The 23,062-nt window shown below is 39.3% G+C and overlaps 1 protein-coding gene across 5 annotated transcripts in view; it reads left to right on the top strand.

The window, feature by feature from the left end:
* ROS1 (ROS proto-oncogene 1, receptor tyrosine kinase) overlaps positions 1 to 16,192 on the top strand; it is a 125,246-nt gene extending 109,054 nt beyond the window's left edge. For 2 of the 5 annotated variants that reach the window (XM_023540324.2, XM_023540365.2), the window contains 2 exons: positions 2,057 to 2,220; positions 14,155 to 16,192. In XM_023540324.2, coding sequence (XP_023396092.2) covers positions 2,057 to 2,220; positions 14,155 to 14,465 — 475 coding nt within the window. In that variant the 3' untranslated portion in view covers positions 14,466 to 16,192. Of the gene's footprint in view, positions 1 to 2,056; positions 2,221 to 14,154 lie in introns of those variants that run through there. The other 3 variants (XM_023540278.2, XM_023540266.2, XR_002784102.2) reach the window with 2 other exon arrangements.
* The last annotated feature ends 6,870 nt before the right edge of the window (positions 16,193 to 23,062 follow it).

Raw genomic sequence — 23,062 nt, 5'->3', positions numbered from 1 at the left:
ACATGAAGTAAGCAAGAGGTCATTAAAAAGACAGGAAAGAAAGAAAAGACCAAAATGGATGTTAGAAGAGACTCTGAAACTTGCTCTTGAACATCGAGTAGCTAAAGCGAAAGGAAGAAATGATGAAGTAAAAGAGTTAAACAGAAGATTTCAAAGGGCAGCTCGAGAAGACAAAGTAGTATAATGACGTGCGAAGACCTGGATATGGAAAACCAAAGGGAAAGAACACTCTCTGCATTTCTCAAGCTGAAAGAACTGAAGACAAAAATTCAAGCCTTGAGTTGCAATAGTGAAGAATTCTATGGGAAAAATATTAAATGATTCAGGAAGTATGAAAAGAAGATGGAAGGAATACACAGAGTCACTATACCAGAAAGAATTGGTCACATTCAAACATTTCAGGAGTTACTGTATGAGCAGGAACCAACGGTACTGAAGGAGGAAGTCCAAGCTACACTGAGGGCATTGGCTAAAAACAAGGCACCAGGAATTGATGGAATACTAATTGAGATATTTCAACAAACGGATGCAGCACTGGAAATGCTCACTTGTCTATGCCAAGAAATTTGGAAGACAGCTACCTGGTCAACCTACTGGAATACCAAGAAAGGTGATTCCACTGAATGTGGAAATTATCAAGCAATATTATTAATATCATACGCAAATAAAATTTTGCTGAAGATAATTCAAAGGTTGCTGCAGCAATATATCGACAAGGAATTGCCAGAAATTCAAGCTGGATTCAGAAGCAGACGAGGACCCAGGGATATCATTGCTGATGACAGATGAATTCCGGCTGAAAGCAGAGAGTACCAGAAAGATGTTTACCTGTGTTTTATTGACTATGCCAAGGCATTCACTGTGTGGATCATAACAAATTATGGATAACATTACGAAGAATGGGAATTCCAGAACACTTAATTGTGCTTATGAGGAACCTGTACATAGATCAAGAACAGAACAAGGGGATACTGCGTTAGGAAAGGTGTACATCAGGGTTGTATCTTTCAGCATACTTATTTAATCTGTATGCTGAGCAAATCATCCAAGAAGCTGGATTATACAAAGAAGAAAGGGGCATCAGGACTGGAGGAAGACTCATTAACAACCTGCATTATGCAGATGAAGCAGCCTTGCTTGCTGAAAGTGAAGAGGCCTTGAAGCACTTACTGATGAAGATCAAAGACCACAGCCTTCAGTATAGATTATACCTCAACATAAAGAAAACAAAAAATCCTCACAACTGGACCAATAAGCAACATCATGACAAAGGGAGAAAAGATTGAAGTTGTCAAGGATTTCATTTTATTTGGATCCACAATTAACACCCATGGAAGCAGCAGTCAAGAAATCAAATGATGCATTGCATTGGGCAAATCTGCTGCAAAAGACATACTGCCTAGTATACAATGTGTCAAACAAACCTTTGCTGAATGAATGAATGAATGGATGAATGAATGAACCTTGGTTAAGAGTGCTGCACAGATGTTTCTTAGGCAACCATTAAGGAAAAGATAATGTTTAATCAACCAGCTATTAATGTCTGGGGTGCTGAGTCTCTTAATTAACCTGACAATATAATAAGGAGATAAAAGCATTAGAATCTAACCTGGTTTTGCCCCTAAATATCTGTGTGGCCTGGAATAAATTCTTAGATTTATTTTAGATATCAATGTATGTAAATGTTAAGTGCTTTTTATCTCAGCTTCTCCAGTACTTTTTATAACTGTTGAACATATACTTTTCAACCATCTGTTTATCCACCTATTTATTTGGATTAATAAAAACAGTTGAAATAATGTCAGCTTTTCAAAAGAAAGTTATTGTTGAGATAAAGGTAATCATATTGCAAACCACTATTAAATAAGAAAGCAAAGTTTGTTTGTTTTTTAAGAAACCAAAGTTCTTTTCTTGTCCATTTATACTAACTATAGAAAACCGGCAATAACTCAAATTCTTCTACTTCTAAAATGACTTTACCTGAGTTATCATCAGTAATGACTGCCTAATAATATCAAATCATCATTTGTCTTCCCGTCTTTACCCACATATCCAGATGGAATTTAATGACCCAATGCTGGGCTCAAGAACCTGACCAGAGGCCTACTTTCCATGAAATTCAAGACCAGCTCCAATTATTCAGAAATTTCTCCTTAAATAACATTTCCCAATTCCGTGATGAAGCAAACACCAGTGGAGTCATAAATGAAGGCTTCGAAGGTAAATTTGATTCTTCTTCAGAATTTTCTACTTTTCTCTCCAGGGTAAACTGAACAAGGTTAAAATGGAATGTGCACAAAAGGCATTTTAGGGGTAAAAAATATCATGGACTGTTATCATTGTCAGTTGTCATCATAAGTGTTTATTACATTCCTCTTTGAAAATTATTCTGTACCTAGCACTAAATAAAAAAAAAAAAAAGGTACTGATAAGGTGATAAGGTCTTGGATTTATAATCTAAGATAGTCAGGAGAATTAACATGTTAGACTCCATCTTCATGAGTCCTGTCCTTCCACTCCTATCCTCCATACCAGTTTGAACCTCAAGTGTAGAGTTAATTACATGCTGTTAGTTTATGATACATTATCATCATTTTTTTTTTTATCATCATTGGTCTATGCAAAGCTTCTCTTTTATTTTGTTTTTTTTTAGTTCCTTTATCCCCAGATTCCAATCCTGTTTTACTTCCTTTTGTCTCCCACAGGCAACAATTCTAATGTCTTTAATGTGTATCTTTTTATATGTACGTTTTCCCACAAAATGTGTATTGTTTTATATGCATGTATGCTAATGTTTTACATAACACGTTTCTTCCTTTTTTCACTAAGCACGAGGTTTTAAGATTCATTCATGTTGCTATGTATATATCTAATTCATTGCTTCTAACTGCTGAGTAGTTTTGCTGTGATTGTTGTAGTGTGTCATGCCTTGCTACAAGTCTAGTCTGATTCCATGACTTTAGTATTTTTGTAGCTAAGACAGTGATTTCTGGAACCATTCTACTGTGAGGGGTAGACTAAGCCTTTTAGTTCAAGGAAAAGCAAAACACAGAGTTAAAACACAGTGATCACCTAATTCGTTTCCAAAATCAGATTTACCAAAAAAAAAAAATTTTTTTTCAAATGTTTGCCTAATTGTCTGCAGAAAATAAGTTTTCAAACAATCCCCTCCAGCTTCTCTAGAATTCCTTTCCATTATTAATACTTTGCAGAGCCTTTTGTTAGACTGTTCAAAGGCAGACATTCTTGCTTAGAAATGAACCTGGAAAGATGGATCATGACCTAGAATTTCTCAGAACTAGGCCTCTTGGTCTTTGCAGTGACTGATTGCAAGGTGGCCGAGTGCCACCATATAGTCATCTCTCTACTGTAGCCCATGGTGAGACCTTTACCCCAAGTGCTGCATTTGACTAATGGCAGGGATAAAAGAAGCCCAGGGATGAACATTTACTGTTTTATTTGCTGTGTTTCTGACTAAACATTTTGGATAACTTTGGATCCATGAAGGGAATGGACATAAGACTCTGAGCATGTGACTCCTTTCACATAAACAGTGCAGTGATGGATTGGAAAGGGCTGTGCTTGCCTTGGGCGTGCATCATAACTGTCAGCAGATTAAGCTTCATTAATAGTCTCACATTAGCTCCACCTACCTTCTTATCACTTAACTGAGCTTGTTCTAAGAATACCAGTGACTGAGCACCTTGGAAATATAAGTGCTACAGCAACTCCTTCCTTTTGGAAGGCTCCACACAATATACTTGGAGTCCCTGGGTGATATAAATTGTTAATACACCTGGCTGCTAACCAAAATATTGAAGGTTTGGGTCCATCCAGAGTCACCTCAGAAGAAAGGCCTGGCTACTTCTGAAAAAAAAAATCAGCCTTCGAAAACTCTACGGAGCACAGTTCTACTCTGACACAAATGGGGTCACCATAGTCAGAATTAACTCAACGGCAACTGGTAGGTAGATACAATATACTTGCCTGTCTGAAGATGACACAGAATAAGAAAAAAAACCTACACTTAAGCCATTTCAGTTACTATTAAGTCTTCATTTTCTAAACATTTACTTAATGTATTTCTCTGGAGGAAATATTGAGAAAATTCATTATTTCAACAAATATTTATTGACTTTTGGGTAAGGCACAGTGTTTGGCACCTGAATTGAATGCATCCCATTTGGCTGCTCTAAAGAAAAAGAAGAGGTGAGAATATTTCCTTCCTTAAGAAACTAGAGTCAGGTTCTTTAATTTTGTATGTAGAGTTCAGTAGTGAGCTCTGTTTTTGCTGGTGATTTTGTAAGTTGTCCATGTCATTGGATTGTATCTGTACTCATAGGAAAAACCCATGTCACCAGTCCACTACTGAATAATACTGTCTTGCTCAAGCCATTTGAATCTGCTCTGCCAGGCCTGGTTCTTATTTGTTATAACCTCACGTATGGAAACTTTAGAAGAAACATGGTCCAGGGTGGTTTGCCAATATGTAAAATGAAACCTTTTGATCCTAAAATAGATAAACAGGAATAACTAAGTTTAGTTGAACGTGTAGATATCTGAAAGGCAAGCAGAACATAGTTTTGCTTACCTGGCATTGAAAGCATGCTTTTCTTACTAAATCCACTGCTCTTATTTTTAGAAAGCAACAATTGACCGATAAGACTCAGATTCACATTTGTTCATAAATATCATTTTTGTAGATCTTACAAAATTATGTATAATCATTATCTTTTTTAAAGATTTAAAAAGGGATTTGATGATATTTTATATCCAACATAAAAGTGACTCCTGATTCCTTTCCATTTTTCCTTCTAACTTTTCCAGTAATTCATCTAAGTAACTGCTCATGCTGTATTATTTTATAGCTGTACCTACATTTTGAAGATCTTTATTATAAAAGCAATTTGTTTACTATATAATATATAGAATTATCTAAGCAGAGTAAGTCTCTTTATCTCACTCTACAATGCTAGTCACAGTTAACAGTTTGTTTATGAACTTCTAGATATTTTATTTGCATATATAACCATTTACAGAAATGTTCATTTATGTGTGGTTGTATATGTACTGGTTGGATTTAGAGACACAATTTAGGTAATCTAGAGGAAAATGGAAGGAATGCAAGAGTCACTATACCAGAAAGAATTGGTTGCTATTCAAACATTTCAGGAAGTAACATATGATCTGGAGCCAATGGTACTGAAGGAAGAAGTCCAAGCTGCACTGAAGGCATTGACGCAAAACAACACTCCAGGAATTGATGGAATACCAATTGAGATGTTTCAACAAACAGATGCAGCACTGGAAGTGCTCACTCATCGATGCCAAAAAATTTGGGGCCATCTAAGATGCACCAATGGGTCTCAACCCACCTGGAACAAGGAATAATGAAGAACATCAAAAGGCACAAAATAATTATGAGCCTAAGAGACAAAAAGGACCACATAAACCAGAGACTACATCAGCCTGAGACCAGAAGAGCTAGATGGTACCCGGCCACAACCACTGACTGCCCTGACAGGGAACTCAACAGAGAAACCCTGAATGAGCAAGAGAGCAGTGCGATGCAGACCCCAAAATCTCATAAAAAGACCAGACTTAATGGTCAGACTGGGACTGGAGGAACGCTGGAGGCCATGGAGCCCAGGCCTTCTGTTACCCCAGGGCAGGAATCATTCCCAAAGCCAACTCCTCAGACAGGGATTGGACTGGAATAGGGGATGGAAAATGAGATTGGTGAAGAACAAGCTTCTTGGATCAAGTAGACATATGAGACTATCTTGTCATCGCCTGTCTGGAGGGGAGATGAGAGGACAGAGGTGCCCAGAAGCTACCCAAATGTACACGAGGAGAGAGAGGGGAGGGAAGTACTGTGCTATCTCATCAGAGGGAGAGCAATTAGGAATGTATAGCAAGGTGTATGTAAAGTTTTGTATGAGAGACTGACCTGATTTGTAAACTTTCACTTAAAGCACAATATTAAAAAAAAAAAAATTTGTAAGACTGCTACCTGGCCAACTGCCTGGAAGAGATCCATATTTGTGCCTATTCCCAAGAAAGGAATAGAAAGTGGAAATTATTGAACAATATCATTAATATCACATACAAGCAAAATTTTGCTGAAGATCATTCAAAAGTGGCTGCAGCAGTATATTGACAGGGAACTGCCAGAAATTCAAACCAGATTTACAAAAGGACATAGAATGAGGGATATCATTGCTGATGTCAGATGGATCTTGGCTGAAAGCAGAGAATACCAGAAAGATGCTTACCTGCGTTTTATTGACTATGCCAAGGCATTCACTGTGTGGATCATAACAAATTATGGATAACATTATGAAGAATGGGAATTCCAGAACACTTAACTGTGCTTATGAGGAACCTGTACATAGATCAAGAACAGAACAAGGGGACACCACGTGGTCTAAAGTTAGGAAAGGTGTACATCAGGGTTGTATCCTTTCACCATACCTATTCAATCTGTATGATGAGCAAATAATCTGTGAAACTGGACTATATGAAGAAGAACAGGGCATCAGGATTAGAGGAAGACTCATTAACAACCTGTGTTATGCAGATGACACAATTTTGCTTGCGGAAAGCAAAGAAGGCTTGAAGTACTTACTGATGAAGGTCAAAGACCACAGCCTTCAGTATGTACTACACCTCAACATAAAGAACACAAAAATCCTCACAACTGGACCAACAGGCAACATCGTGATAAATGGGGAAAAGATTGAAGTTGTCAAGGATTTCATTTTACGTTGATCTACAATCAACACCCATGGAAGCAGGAGTCAAGAAATCAAAAGACATATTGCACTGGGCAAATTGGCTGCAAAATACCTCTTTAAAGTGTTGAAAGGCAAAGATATCACCTTGCAGACTAAGGTGCACCTGACCCAAACCATGGTGTTTTCAATAGCCTCATATGCATGTGAAAGCTGGACAATGAATAAGAAAGTCTGAAAAAAAGTCGACATGTTTGAATTGTGGTCTTGGTGAAGAATATTGAATATACCATGGACTGCCAAAAGAACGAACAAGTCTGTCTTGGAAGAAGTACAATTAGAATGCTTCTTAGAAGTAAGGATGGTGAGACTATGTCTCACATACTTTGGACATGTCAGGAGGGAACAGTCCCTGGAGAAGGACGTCATGCTTGGTAAAATAGAGGGTCAGCAAAAAAGAGGAAGACCTTCAATGAGATGGATGGATTGACACAGTGGCTACAACAATTGGCTTAAGCATAGCAACAATTGTGAGGGTGGCGCAGGACTGAACAGTGTTTTGTTCTGTTGTGCGTGGGGTCGGTATGAGTCAGAACCAGCTCAATGGCACCTAACAACAACACCAGAGGAATGGATGGGCTTTACTTTTGTCATTCTCCATTGCTTCTTATTTTTAAAGATTTGGTGAACAGATGATTTTATACAACATTTTCTGTTGGAAGCTAGGAGGACAGGAATTTTGTGTTGTCATTGAGCGAGAATCCATGCTCTGTGAGACCCCAGAGGAAAGGTGGCAGAGGGATTGTCGAGAACAGCCACCATGAGGAGGTGACTTGTAAACTAAGCTTTGCAAGGAGGTGGGAAAAAAAGTATTTCAGGATAGAAGGAGCAGCATGTAGAAAGGCAGGAAATTATACAGAACGTGGTGTTCATACAACTGCAGGTAGCTTATTACTCATGAGGGTGGAAAATGGAAAGCAGTAAAACTAGAAGGCTATTGTTCATGCTAATGAAGGTAAAAAATGAAAATGGAATTAACGGATGATAACAGCTGTGTTGTTGTGTGCCGTTGAGTCAATTACAACTCATAGTGACCCTATATGACAGAGCATAATGGCCCCATAGGGTTTCTTTTTTTTTTTAATCTTTATGGAAGGAGAATGCCACATATTTCTCTCAAGGAATGGCAGGTGGTTTCTAACTGCCTACCTTTCTGTTAGCAGCTAAATGCTTAACCATTGCCCCACCAGGAATCCAACTTGGTGACTAACTGGGTGAAGAAGACAGAGGAGATAGACAATGGTGAATTACAGTGATTTAAGAAATTAGGTGGAAAGCAGTACTGTTGCCAAAGAGGGAGCGCATAGGAGGAGGAATAACTTTCCACATGTTTGGTTTGAGCTGGCTATGGGTTGTCCAAGTGGAGAAACTCAGAACACAGTCAAGATGCGGGTTCACAGCTCAGCAAAAAGGTCTGGTCTGTAAATATAGGTAGTTGAAGCCAAGGGTGTAGATGAGGTCATTCTATTAGAACGTCTAGAATTAGAACAGAAGCAGTATATAGAACCCAGAGAAAAGTCAACATGTAAGGAACTGCCAAAAAAAAGATGGTAGAAACTGAGAGACGAAGCCAGAAAGAGAAGAGGGAAGCCAGAAAGGAATATTGCCGTGGAAAGCCAAGGAAGAAAGGAATATTGCCATGGAAAGCCAAGGGAGCAGGGAGGCTTATGAAGGAGGGAGAGGTCAAATGCTGCTGAGAAGTGAAGAGTTCCAGAGGGATGCAAGTTCTCAAGTTGACTTTTATTTTAAAATGCACCACTTTACTCATGCAATCCTTTCCTTCTAATGTGTACAAACATTTAATAAAAATCAGAGATGCCATAATGGATGTTAGAGGACTTGAGAACTTAGCTCTGCCTTAGGCTCCATCAGAAATCTCTACGGACCCTTGAGAAAGCTTTACCATGTTGCATTACCTGGTTCATCTAAAAGGCTGAAGTATGTAACAAACTGCCCATAGTAAATATGCAGAACAGTACTCTTTTTGTGAATGGCCTTCAATAGCAACAACAGCTTTATTTTTGGCACATTTTTACGTGCTACTCTTCATGCTGCATAGGTTTACTCATTAAATCTTCCCAACAATCCTATGAAGTGGGTATTATTATTATCACCATTTTACAGATGAGAAAACTGAGGTTTAGCAACTTGCTCACGGTCAGGTGAGGTGGGGCCAGAGTTTGATTCTATTCTAGAGCCTGCTCTCTCAGCCTTCACAGAACTGTGGCTATGGTAAGGAACCTACCCCCACATTCGCCCCAGTTATTCTACTGAAAGTGTGCTGCCCAGCTGGTTATAGTGAAAGAACTTATTACTTACAGTCTTCTAGAAAAGATACACTAATTTTTTCCCAGTTATACCAAATTTGGTTAGTAGATAAGTTATTGGTAGGCTCAATCAAAATTCCAAGTAATATTCATAAAAATAGAGAAGCAGACATGAATATGCAGAATAATGTTGCATAAATAACAGGGAATATAATAAGCTACAATAATTTAGACAGAAACAAGCAATTCCGTGGCATGACAGTATAGTTTCCATCATTCTATGATTTACAACACATGTCAGTCTGAAGATGAGGAGTGGAAAGAGATTTAGAAGTCTCAAAAAAAAAAAAAGGCATTTGAGACTGCGGTTGAACAAGAGTGGCAGGGAAGACAGACGAAACAGAAGGAAAGGCAGGGTTTGCATATTTGCAAAGGATAGAGACAGCGGAACAGTCCCTTTAAGGCAACCCTAACATTAATTACTTTTTTAATAAAAGAGAATGTGTTTAATCATAGTTTGATGCTTTGTAGACTGGTGGTCATATTTAGCAAAGCAATAAGATGTCTATCTTCGTTGTTATTGTTGGAGATATAGAAGAAGATAAGAAATCCATTGGAAGAACTTAAATAAATAAAGGGCATTATTATTACAGCGAGCAGTAATACCATGCCTATCTTATGGTCCTACTGACCTAATGGAATGGAGAGGGGATAGAGAGAGAAGATTAGTAACATATCTGGGCATCTAGTAAAAATATCCCAGTGACTTCATCCACACATTTGTGTAAACATCACCTCATCAGTCCCAGAGAGTTTGACAGGAAACAAATCTAAATGCTCCCCTGCTGTTCTAAACATAGCCAGTCAGCCGGCATATGTCTCGTCTGTAAATACCCAGTCTTACTTGGAAGTCTTTATTTTAATATTTCTCTCTTAAAGAGAAGGTTGCTCAGTGCATGCTGTATTTGTTCGGGTTATCTGCTTTAAGGTCCGGCCTGCAGGCTTTCTGTTAAGTAGTTTTTAAGCAAAAATAAATCAAAACACACACACATACCACCACTATCACCACCACCACTACTACTGTCACTCTAAGCTCTTTATGCAACAAGATGAGGTACTGATTGCTGAAAGCTAGCCAGGTTCAAATTACTAAATATGACTCTAAGTACTATGAACCAGTGAAAGGTTAGCTAATGATTTTTCTTTGACAGGCAGCACCAGAATTTGCAAAAAAGAATTTATTTGTCTTGTATAAAATACGATTTTTGAACAGTTCAGCAATAGGCAAAAAATAATAAAATAAACTCATGTTTCTGTAAGGAGTTTCCCAATATGCTGTTTAGTGGACTGAAGGTATTGCCAGGAAGCAGCTGCTAACACGAGTAGCTAGCTGTATGCTGTAGATTTAAGTTTTCGTTGAGATTCTTACTTTCCTTTAACCTCATTTCTTTAAGCCTTTTGAGAACATTCTCATTTCCTCAGTAATCTAGGCTATTGGACTATTTAAAATTAAACACCTTATTTCTTCCTAAATTAAAAAAAAATTATGGTTATTACCGTACATACAACATAGCAAATCATTTTTATGCGTTTCTCAATGTCAGTTAGCACATACTGATAATAATCTTAACAGCTGGATTCTTCCACAGGTATTCAGCACTTAGGCACTAACCACACATGGCAAGTGATAAAGTTATCTGTATGGGGGAGATATTTTACATCACAATCTGACTGTCCTTTGGTTTGAAATATTTTATGATGATGTTTGAGCAATAAAATGGAAAATGAGATGGTGCTGAAGAGCCTGTGAGCCTGTAGCCTCAACCACCTTGTTCTTCAGCAATGTGGGAGAGTCTGCGAAAGAAATGTGCATCTAACACCACAGAGCAGGGACAGTAGTTCATATGCTCTTTTAATAAAACAGAGTCCCTGGGTGGGGCAAATGGTTAACGTGCTCGCCGCTAACCAAAACGTTGTGGGCGGCCTGAGTCCATTCACAGGCAGCTCAGGAGAAGGGCCTGGTGATCTACTTCTGAAAAAACCATCCATTCTGCTGTGACACACGTGGGATCACCACGAGTCAGAATAGATTCAAACAGCGGCAACTGGTGTGGTTTTGGTTTTATAATAAAATAAGCTTTGTAGTTCAAGTTTGATAAATAGGTAGATTCATTAAATTCCATTGGGAAAAAGTAGGTGTGACGTTGCTTCCATTATTTTTGGAATTATTTCATTTTCCCATTAAAAAAAAAGGTCGCTGTTGAGTTGACTCTGACACATGATGATCCTGTGTACATCACAATAGAACTGTACTCCATAGGGTTTCACTGGCTGATTTTTTTGGAAGCAGATTGCCAGATCTTGCTTCCAAGGTGATCTGAGTGAACCAGAACCTCCAACCTTTTGGTTAGCAGTGAGCATGTTAACCATTTGCACCACTCAGGGACTCAACCGATTCCAAATAAACCAAACCTGGGTGTACCTCAGGACTAGGTGCAGAAGACAGGCAGCCCAGCAGGCCTCACCCACATTGGGGCACACGTTTAGATGCTCTTGTGCTGGAAGGGTAACAAGGAGACAGGAAAGAACCATCATCTATCTACTGAGATATTTCTGATTTTAAAAATATGGTTCTTTATGAATAGACCGTATTTTTTTTTTTTACTGCTAATCATACATTTTTCTCATCTACGTAGTAACACCCAGAGGCTAGAAAGTGTTGATAAAAACAAACAACTCCCATAAAACGTATTTACTAAAAATTATTTATCTTTCTGATTCCCTAGAATTATATGAAATATTCAGGAAGAGCTATTATGTTTCGGCAAGAATTTTATACTCTCTTAAGTGAAAAGATAAGCCTTTTTAATAGACAAAGACAAAATAATACCAGCATAATTGGAAAGCCAATTACCCTCAGGCTGTCTGCTTTCCTGCTTTGACCTCCAGTCCCCATGGGTATCCAGTCTTTCTGCCTCTCAAGGACTCCCGGAGGGCACAGTGTCCAAGTGGCTCCTCCTCACATAGAACCTCAACTCCTTCCCTCTACTGAGGGAGAGTGAATATGAGACACAGACTTGAGCCAAGCAGTCTGGGTTTAAATTTCAGCTGTGTGACCTCCAGCAAACTTCTTAACTCTTCTGTGCCTCAACTTCCTCATTTGTAAATTGGTAGTAATATCAGTACGTAATAGTGAAAAATGAATTAATATGTTCTAGAGCTTTTTTTTTTTTAGAACAAAGAGGCCCTGGTGGTGTAGTGGTTAAGCACTCGGTTGTTAACCGTAAGGTTGACAGTTCAAACCTACAAGCCACTTCTCTGGAGAAAATACCTGGTGATCTGCTCCTGTAAAGATTACAGCCTAAGAAACCCTATGGAGCATTTCTACTCTGTCCTATCGGGTTGGTATGAATTGGAACCGACAGCCACAGCAACAACAACAGTGCCTTGTACATACTAAGTACTCTGTAAGTGTTAACAGTAACAAGGAAGCAATAATAATAAAAAAGAACCCAAAAAACCCCACTGCTGTCAAGTCGATTCCAACTCCTAGTGACCCTATAGGACAGAGTAGAACTGCCCTATAGAGTTTCCAAGGAGCGCCTGATGGATTTGAACTGCCAACCTTTTGGTTAGCAGCTGTAGCACTTAACACCTACGTCACCAGGGTTTCCAGTAAAAAACGATTGCTATATTTCAGGTCATATTCCTTCTCCCTCAACCCCACCATCAAAACTTGCCAGGTCTGTGCTCATTTCCTATCAGCTTTTTGCTAGCTTTATTAAACGCTAATCAAAAAGCTGTTACTGGTTTCATATGCTTCTTGACCACAGGGGACAGAAGAGGCATGCCAGTCACATTGCTGCCTTGCTGGTCCTCAACCCATACCCAGCATGCTCCCTCCTCGGGACCCTCGTTCTTGCTGTCCTCTCTCTCTGGAATGTTTTTCCTGAGATATCTACATGATGAATTCTCTCTCAACTCAGGTCTCTGCTAGAATTTCATTAAACCCATTGCCATCCAGTCAATCGCGACTCATAACGACCCTATAGGACAGAGTAGAACTGCCCAATAGGTTTTCCAAGGAGCAGTTGGTGGATTCAAACTGCTGACCATGAACCCTTAACCACTGTGCCACTAGGGCCTCACTTCACCTGAGGGGCCTTTTCTGACAACCCTGCCTAAAATAGCAGCCCCCTTCTCCACCACCACCATTACACTCTCATCCCTTAAAAAAAAAAAAAAAAAAGCTGTCAAGTCCATTCTGACTCTTAGAAATTCTATGGGACAGGGTAGAACTTTCCGTAGGATTTCTAAGGCTGTAAATCTTTATAGAAGCAGACTGTGACATCTTTCTCTTACTTAGTGGCTGGTGAGTTGGGACTGCTGACCTTTTGGTTAGCAGCCAAGTGCTTAACCACTGCGGCACCAGGGCTCCGCTTTCACCTCTTACTCTGCCTAATTCTTCTCCACAGATCTTAGCAATACCTGACATGCATTTAGTGTTTACCAAATTATTGCATCTATTCCCATTAGAATGTAAACTTCAAAGAGCAACAACCTCGTTTTCTCATTGGTGTATCATCGATACCTAGAACAGGGCCTGACATGTGTCAGGCATCCAATAAATATTACCTTAATAAGTGATTCAGGCACTTACTCTAAAGAAATAAATCTCTAAAGGTAGATATTTCAGCTGGCGTGGCAGGATGAAAGGGCAATTATTTTAGACAGAAAAGGTTATCTTGGGGTCATTTAGTTCCTATCATAGACCACCACCTGTTCCACCTGCTAAGGCAGAGTTAGTCACCTGTGTGCTCTCCCTGCATTTTATATACTCCTTCATTATAGCACACGCCACTTTCCACTGTAATGTATCTGCTTATGTATCTCCTTCTCTACTACATCTCAATACCCTCAAGGTTAGGGAACACGTCCCGTTTATCTTTGTATCCCAGCACTTAGAAGTTGTCATAAATGTTTGTTGAACAAATGTGTAAGGTTAGTGTTGCTATGAATTGTTATATAGCCCGTATATTACAAATATAGGAAATAAAATAGATGCTAGAATAACTTTCATGTTTTTTTCACAGATGAAGATGACAGTATGATTTGTTTGAATTCAGATGACATTACACCAGTGGCTCTGATGGAAACCAAGAACCAAGAAGGCTTAAACTATATGGTCCTAGCTACAGAATGCAGCCAAAGTGAACAAAATTCAGAGAGCTCTCTAGGCTCCAAGGCATCTGAATCTTGTGGTCTGAGGAAAGAAGAGAAGGAACCACATGCAGACAAAGATAACCGCCAAGAAAAACAAGTGGCTTACTGCCCTTCTGGCAAGCCAGAAGGCCTGAACTATGCCTGTCTCACTCACAGTGGCTGTGGAGATGGGTCTGATTAATGGCTCTAGTTGGGAAATACAGAGTTGAGATAAACACTACCATTAACTAGATATTGAACAAAAACGCTAGTAGAATGATAGATGTTGTGGTGGTCTATGACTCCAAATTAATATTGAAAAGTTCGAGAATTCTAATCTTGGTTCTGAGAGTCATTTGGTTTCCTCATGACAATCCCCAAACCAACTGCCAAATTTTCAATAGAATTCTGAGATGAACCACTAAGCATTTGGAAAGTTTAAGGAGACCCACAAGTCTGAAAGGGAAACACTGCGCTCCCTCTAGCTTGAGGTGCCTTAGCCCATTGCCCATCCTTCAGTCTGGGTGGCCACACAAACATCATGGTCAGGTGGTTAAAGAGAGAAACAAGTATATTCAGGGCTCTGAAAGAGGAGATGAGAAGCATGCTTACTGGGGGACAACTGAACTACAGATCTTCCCGAAGAAAACAGGAAATGACACACACACACACAAAATCTCTATACATACAGAAGGAGCCAGCACCTATGATGCAGAAATCATTTGGAAAGCTATTATTACAATAAAATATTGCCTTTAATCGCTAAATTACTCTAAAATATCTTGTATTTTGGAGGCTTGAAACAGCACCTGTGATCCTACTGAAAATAAGACCATGATAATCTCTAAGTCCTGAAGTTTAGCGTTCTAGGATTTTTGGTTGTATACAAATCGCTCTGTGACTTGTGTGCTATTATGGAAATTAACTTAATATGTACGATTTTTTTTTTTGCCATATCTATTTTGCAGATAAAATACTTAAAATTGCCTTTAGCATCAAATTATCCTTAAAATTAAATATGTGTGATTATGCAATATTAATAGCTGTGTGATTTTTAGCAACCACACAAAATAATAAATACCTAAATGAGAAATATTTTTTACAGTTCTTCACAGAAACACTCTGACTTAAGACCAATACATTTTTTGCAGTTACCCATTTAAACCTAAAAGCCTCATCTGCTCTAACAGAAACACTAATAAAAGTATTCTGCGTGTTATTCAGTTTCAGCATACAGGATGTTAGCTAGATATAGGGAAGAACATTTTGATTAATATATTTGCTAAACACTGCTGTGGAAGAGGATCATGTGTCTGCTTCCACCGTAGATAATTTAGTTAATCTTTTACTTGCCTACTGCCAGAGAAACTGCACAGGTGATTGGCTGTCTGGGGAGGAACACTGGGAAGTCGACTGTCGTTCTGTGGTGAATAGCCCCCAAGTAGAGGTCCCGGATCACAGCCACTCTGACACATCTGATGTTCCGCCGAACAAGGCAGTATATTTTCTTCCTGACCTTCTGACCCTCTAATGGGTATTTATTATTATTTTTCTATAGCCCAGCTTATGAAAGGTCTTCCTGTGCTTGGGAATTCCTCCACCTTTACTGTCTGAGTGGGAGCCCAGCTTCCATTGCTCCCCCAGGATCTCTTGCAGCAACAGGGCAGGCACAGGACCTTCACCACTCAGTAACACCCACTCCAGGCTTTTAGTTGAGAGCTAGGGATGCAAAGAACTGGGAACCACAGTGAGTCTTCCTTGGTGGTGGTGGAGACTGCAGTGGTCTGGCTGCTGGCCCACTGGAGGTAGTGGTGCTGGAGGTGGCATCCAGCATCCAGAGATGGCAGAGTGGCTGTGGGAGTTGGGAGCCTTATACCTGTGGCACCTGGGGGTAGTCAGACTGGGCCAGTTCTGCTGTCTGCTTCTAGCCATTACGTCCACTCTGAGTCTGCTTCTCAAACCTTCCAAGGAAGTCTGTGAGCTACCCCCATAACGTTTTAATAAATGCTTTTCTATTATAACAGCCAGAATGTGTTGCTTGCAACCAGGTTCTTTGTTCTGCTAGTGCCATGGACCTTTATTATGGAATATACAAAGGGATCAAGAAGTATATAGAAGAATTAGATTTGCACACTTTCATTCCAATTTGGACAAAGTCAAATTTATAGAATATCTGAGGGGAACAGTCTATAAATTCTCATGTTCTAGTTCAGAAATAAATGTAAACTAGCAGTCTTTTTTATAATTCATATAATACAGGTAGAAATATTTAATGCAAAATAAAATAGACAGTAACTAAAATCTCACACGTAAAGTTTGTTATAGGCAAAAGTGACTGATAAAGTGCAATTGGTTGGTAATATTGAAAATCACATACATTAATTTTGGAAAAATTAGGTTTCATGATCAAGAGGGAAAAAGTTGGCAATGGTTAAAACTGGCACTTGTTTAAATATGTTATTCACCAAAAATTAACAGAAAAAAATATGAGTGAGCTGTATGGATATGTAGCAATGGAAACAGCAAATTTAAAAATGCTCCCGGAGGTAGAAGAAGCCTGCTGGTGTTTGAAAGGAATAGCCTGAAGGTCAAGGTGGCTGAGTGCAGTGAGGGAGTGAAAAGTGGTAGTGGAAACCAGGTCATGGAGGCCATTCTAAGGACTCTGGATTTTTCTCTAAGTGGGATGGGAGGAAATTGTATAGTTGTGAGCATAGGAGAGACAGGATTCAACTTAGGTTTTATAAAGATCATTCTGGATGTCGTCTGGAGAATAGCTTGTATGGGGTGGGGCAGAGAGGCAGAAGCAAGAAAACCAATTAGAAGGTTATTGTAATAAATCAGTTACTATTGATTTTGACTTACGGCCACCCCATATGTATCAGAGTAGAATTGTGCTCCATCAGGTTTTCAATGGCTGATTTTTTGGGAAGCAGATTGCCAGGCCTTTCTTCTGAGGTGTCTCTGAATGGAGTCAAACCTCCAGTCTTTCAGTTGGCAGCCAAGCACATTAACTGTTTGCACTATTCAGGGACGCTGGTTATTGCAATACACCAGGCAAAAGATGATGGCCTTGGCCAAGATGGTAGCTGTGAAAGCGATGAAAAGTGGTTTGTTCTGTATTTCTTTTGAAGGTTTTTGCTGATAGTTTGGATATGGTGTGCAGATCTAATCTATCTTGGAGTTTGTTTCTTGGAGGCTCTTATCTACTACATGCAGTGCCAGGAGTGGTCCAAGAAGACAGATAGCAAGATGGGGTTTTGGGTCTGGCTCAATCACCACCCAAGTGGCTAAGAGGACCGCATCCTGAGTGGCATATGGGGCACAGAGAGTCCCAGGCACGAAGTAACTGCCCAAATGCTGAAGATTTCACTGGTGGTGAACCAGAAAAATGTCCAGTAGAGGACCCTTGCAAATGCACTCAGGCATCTGAAAAAGTCCAGAGGGTCTCTTTTGTAGGCTTAAAAGAAGTCCTTATATCTTACATGGGGAGAATAGACACAGCTGAGGAGTAAACTCAGCATTTGACAGTGTTGTAGAGCTCCAGACATTTTAAATGCTGAGTCAAGTTAGGTCTGTTATGCTAAGGTTAGGACCCAGGATAAGAAAACTTGGGACCCTAAAACATAGGCTTGTGGAGAATCTGAATGGATGCCTCAAGGAGTTTAGCTCTGCAGACCCCTCCAAATCCCCTGGGCTTGCAGAGACTTGCCATCCCTCCAAATAAGAGCAGAGGCCTCTCTTCCACAAAGCTACCGTCTCCTCTCCTGATTGCTACATTGATAACCAGTGTTAAACCCCAGCATAACTTGACTGGGGATGTGCTTAGTCTGACAAAGAAGGAAACAGATTACATCCCAAACAAACTCCAAGAATTAGCTAGCATGTACATGAGTAATGCTGGGATTAAATTTTGAAGGTGCTTGATCAAGGCGGTGGGAATGTTAAGACAGGATAAGCAAGAATTCAACCACTTGGTGGCACTTTCTTGGGATATGAGATTTAACATCCTGGCAAAAAGCCAGGCAAACTTGCTGCTAGGTTGGCCTTGGAAGCCTGGAGAAAGCCAAGGCCCAAGCCTAATTGCCTTGTCAGATAGTAGAGGATGAAATAAAAAGCCCAAGGGAAGTGGAAATGTTGGAATGAACTTATTATGTGAGACCAGAAGATCCACCAGGGGATATACCATTCACCAAGACTGTCAGGAATGTGCTGGTGAGAGGGGCACCAGCATCATTAAGAAGTTCTGTGGAGGCCTCCTCTGCAAGCCAAGGATGATGGTAGGCGATAAGGTCACAGAGCTGGGCTCGCCAACAACCATGACGGATCCATGAAGTAATATAGAGGCCAGAAGGCTGCATCTGACCACCAGAAACCAAGGGGCCACCCACCATCACCATGATGGTGGAGAAGCATTCAAAAAGGCTTGACCATAGAGAGTTGCGGAGATAGTCAATAAAGCATATTGTTCCCAAGGCAAAATTGATTGGCAGCCAGTGCTTAATATCTACAATCAGAAGAAGGTAAAAATGGTGGAGCAGAAGGCTGATGGTGGTCTATCCAATCAAAATCATGATTCTTGTTCAGTTCCCAGATTTGAGTCAATTTTCAAATCTACAACCCAGTTACTGAAGAAGTAGCCAGATCCTAAGCAAAAGGACCCTGCAACATCATTGTGGGTAAATACTGTAATGATTCCTCCAGTCATTCCCCAAAGGGAACTAGGGTTATTTACTCCATTAACTGTACACTGGGGAAAGGGAAATTCCCAGACATTTCTTTTTGGCACAGGGTCTAAATTGATATTTTTATCCAGAAATGTGAAAAATCATCGTAACCACCACCTGTTAGAGTGGGGTTTATAGGGCCAGGTATTATATGGCTAAAGTTGAGCCTACAACGTATCCACTGAGTCCATCGTCCAGTGGTCATTTTCCCACTTTCCAAATGTGTAATTGGGATTGACATACATGGTAATTGGACTAACCCCCTCACTGGTTTGTGGGGTAAAAGATATCACAGTGTGGAAGGCTAAGTGGAAACTTTGGAAACTCCCACCCTTCCCCTTCCTCATCTAAGATAGTAAATCAAAAATAATATTGCACCCCGGGGGAATGGCAGAGATTAATGCCACCATTAATGATGTAACAGATTTCTATCATATCTCCATTTAATTCCCCAGTCTGGCCCCTGTAGAAACTGGATGGATCCTGGAGAATGAACGATTGTAGAGTAGCATGAATTAAACCAAATACTAGCCCCAGTTGCAGTTGCTATGCCAGATGTAGTATCATTGCTAGAACAAATTAAGAAGGCCTCAAGTACATGGTATGTGTCTTGGCATCTGCTTCTCAGAGGATCCACACTGACCTATCACGCTACCGATGACTCAGTCTACTGAGAATTGATCCTCTGATTTGTGGAGCTCACGGATGGCCTTCATAAGAGCTGTTTGAGTGAAGGGCAGAAACAGGGATGCTTAGAGTGGGTGCAAGAGAAAACTGAACAGTAAGTGTGGAGAGCAAGAAGACAATACATTTGAAGCATTCTGCTGTTTAAAGGTAATAGAAAAGTGAAGTAGGAATTGGAAGGCAATGGGGCCAAGGTAGAAATTTTTGTTTTTAAAAACAGGAAATATTACAACCTGTTTCATAGTGATGGAATGATCCTGCAGAAAAGGAAAAGTGCTGATACAGGAAGAAGAGAGGATAATTGCTGAAGTGATGTCCTTGAGCAGAAGACAGAGACTGAGATTTGGGACACAGTGAAAGAAAAGGATATTTTGCCTTAATTTGGCTTTTACTACAAGTGACAGAACTTCTCCCCCCACCTTTTAGTAGGAGGATTTTCTTTATTGAAGCTGGCTTCCAGGCTGTTTCTTTTTTTTTTTTTTTTTAATTTGTACTCCAAACCTCAGATCAACTTACATTTTTAAAATTTGTTTGCACAAAATAAAAATTTTAAATTCGATCATTTGTATTTTTCTCACAACAATTGATGGTGCCTGCTCAATACACCTACTATCTAATTAAAGGTCAAGAATACTGTAAGAGTGAACAGGATAATCTCTGGGGTTGCTGCAACCTCTTAAATCATGAACTTGTGTCACAAGGTGCTATGTAATGAGTGCCAAGTAAGTGGCATTGATGTTAGGTGCTAAGAGTTCTGATAAACGTGAGACCACTCACCGTGGTCTGAAGTGGAGAAAAGGCTTCATGGAAGAGGTGGAACTCAAGCTAGACTTTGAAGAATAAATAACATTTGGTTAAGAAAGCAGTGAGGGTGGAATTTGCAAAAAACCTGAGAGGAATATGAAAGAAAGCATTTCGGACTGCTCTAACCCAGGGGAACAGTGAACCAGAATTGTGTCTGAGTAGTCTGGCAATTTCTAGAGTTTGGATGAAATCTTGTCTGGTAGTGAGCTTGATGTCATCATAAGCATTGGATGTAGACATATAGGGCAGAGATGAAAATGAACTAGAGCAGGAAATTAAAAGACAACATGCGAAGTATTTTCTATAATACCACTTTACAACCTTTCTGTTTAACAGTAAGGAGCAGGAGAATAAAGGGAGTGCGATTAAAATTAAGATTAGGGATATCTCTGGTAAAGAAAGTAATAAAAATTAAATATGCACTCTGAAACAACAGTAAAAACACATATGCAGAAGCTTCTAGGATCTGAAAAAAAAATGTATATTGTTAAACTGTACACTTTCAACATTCAACGCCTTGCCCCTGTGGCTGCTCTTCTGTCACACAGGAAGATTCAATAGTATCTGTGCTTTTGTCCTCATTTTTTAAAGACCTAAAGCCTACCTTAACAGGCAGCATGGGTGCATTTTGTGGCTGTGGAGCATTGTTTTTCTTTTTTAATTTCAATAAATTTTATATCTCAAGCAAAATGGTGGGATGGCAGTATCCCATGGTGGGTGTTTTGAATTTTCTGTCCTATTTATAATGCACCATTCCTTAAATATCAAATACCAAACATTGCAAGTTTCGATGAGCCATGAGGGTGCCTGGTGTTATCAAAATTATTTACTAATTAAATAGTTGGGAACTGTTAAGTTTAAAATTGTGAATAATTTTCCTTTTCAGCATTTCCCACTGGATACAACTTCATAGTTCCCCCTCCACCCATGGGTCTGACGTTTCTCTAGATCCTTTTCTTACTCCTTTAAAAAAGCATGAGTAAAGAATGTGTTTTTAAAAGGAGCCTTTGAACAAGGAGGGACAAATATCATAAGCTCTGTTCTCTGCTTCTTACCAAAATCTGTCAATGGCCTTCTGTCAGTTTCTGAGTGTGTGAAACTGCCTGAGGCAAAAACAAGACTTCACACCTCCACAAAACAAAGTGGGATAATTCTAAAACTACAGAACCTTCAAGCAGTGCTTCCACAGTTATCAGGAAATGCCATAAGAAACGCAGGTACAACGAAAAAGGAAGCCACATGATACAAAAGGAAAAGAAATGTCTAATTGCTTTCTAGGATGGACTTCACATTGGGTAAAATGTACTAGAAGAAAAAAAGAAATGGGATTGTACCTAGTAAAAATAAACGACAGCAACAACAACAAAAATACATTTTGTTCTGTTTTCATTCCATTTCCTCATAATACCATTATTGGCACAGGTCTGAACAATGCAGTTGCAGAAAATAAGGGTAAGGCTGTAGTAATAGAATTAGCAGCAAAAATAAACAAGCTGACACTCCCATCAATGATAATTGTTTCTAGCAACTGTTTGCTTAGAATTTTAAGATCCTTGACTTGTTTTTCCTAATGACAGCAAAAGATTTTTTTATTTCAAGTATTCTTTAAAAAGCTTCCAAAGAAGCTGGCAAAATTGTCATGAAAGGAGAGACTGAAAGGGTTGACTCATTAGGGGGAGAGCAAGTGGGAGTACGGAGTAAGGTGTATATAAACTTATATGTGACAGTCTGACTTGATTTGTAAACGTTCACTTGAAGCTCAATAAAAGTTAATTAAAAAAAAAGCTTCCAAAGAATAAGGTAAGTAGAATATTTTCTTAGTTGCAAATATATGTAGAGACTCACTCTATGCACTCCAAAAATAAATGCTGATAAGAAAAATTTCCAATAGGACCTAGATCATTAGAGTTATGCAAACATTGATTAAAACCCAAAACCCGTTGCCATTGAGTTGATTCCAACTCATAGCAACCCTATAGGACAGAGTTGAACTATCCCATAGGGTTTCCAAGGAGTGGCTGGTAGATTCAAACTGCTGCCCATTCGGTTAGCAACAGACTCTTAACCACTGTGCCACCAGGGCTCCAGACAAATATTGATTAGGAACAAGAAATGTTGAATTCTTTAGTTCTGTTTTCCAAAGTGTAGTTTACTTTTAACCTAAACTTATATGTAATGATAATTACATATTTATCAATTTATGCATTTTTGATAGGAAATAGAAATAATGTCTACAAAAGAGGATAGTTGGAGCAAAATAGCTTTAGCCATTTTGAAAACTTGGGGAGATAAATAGAATGAGTTTACGAGGAGCCTCGAGAATAAAGGAGAAGAATTGGGACAATGCTGCTGCGATTATTCCGGGTAAAATAGATGAATTCCAATAAGGCAGAGGCGATTTGCACGTCTTCGTTTTTTAGAAGAGCTTAGTTACATAAAAGTAGATCAGAAAATTCCTAAGAATGACTGCAATTTGGAGTAGACGTGACACTGTATTGTGGAGAGCTTTTTCTTATTGGTTTAAAGTTGTTTTTTAAAGTGAAAAATTCCAATTATAAGGTCAGATGTTTTACCACAGAAATAATTA

This window comes from Loxodonta africana, chromosome 1 (genome assembly GCF_030014295.1).
Source record: "Loxodonta africana isolate mLoxAfr1 chromosome 1, mLoxAfr1.hap2, whole genome shotgun sequence".
In the NCBI taxonomy this organism is placed as follows: domain Eukaryota; kingdom Metazoa; phylum Chordata; class Mammalia; order Proboscidea; family Elephantidae; genus Loxodonta; species Loxodonta africana.
The sequence above is the reverse complement of the archived record's forward strand: the minus strand, read 5'-3'. Positions and strand labels throughout refer to the sequence as shown.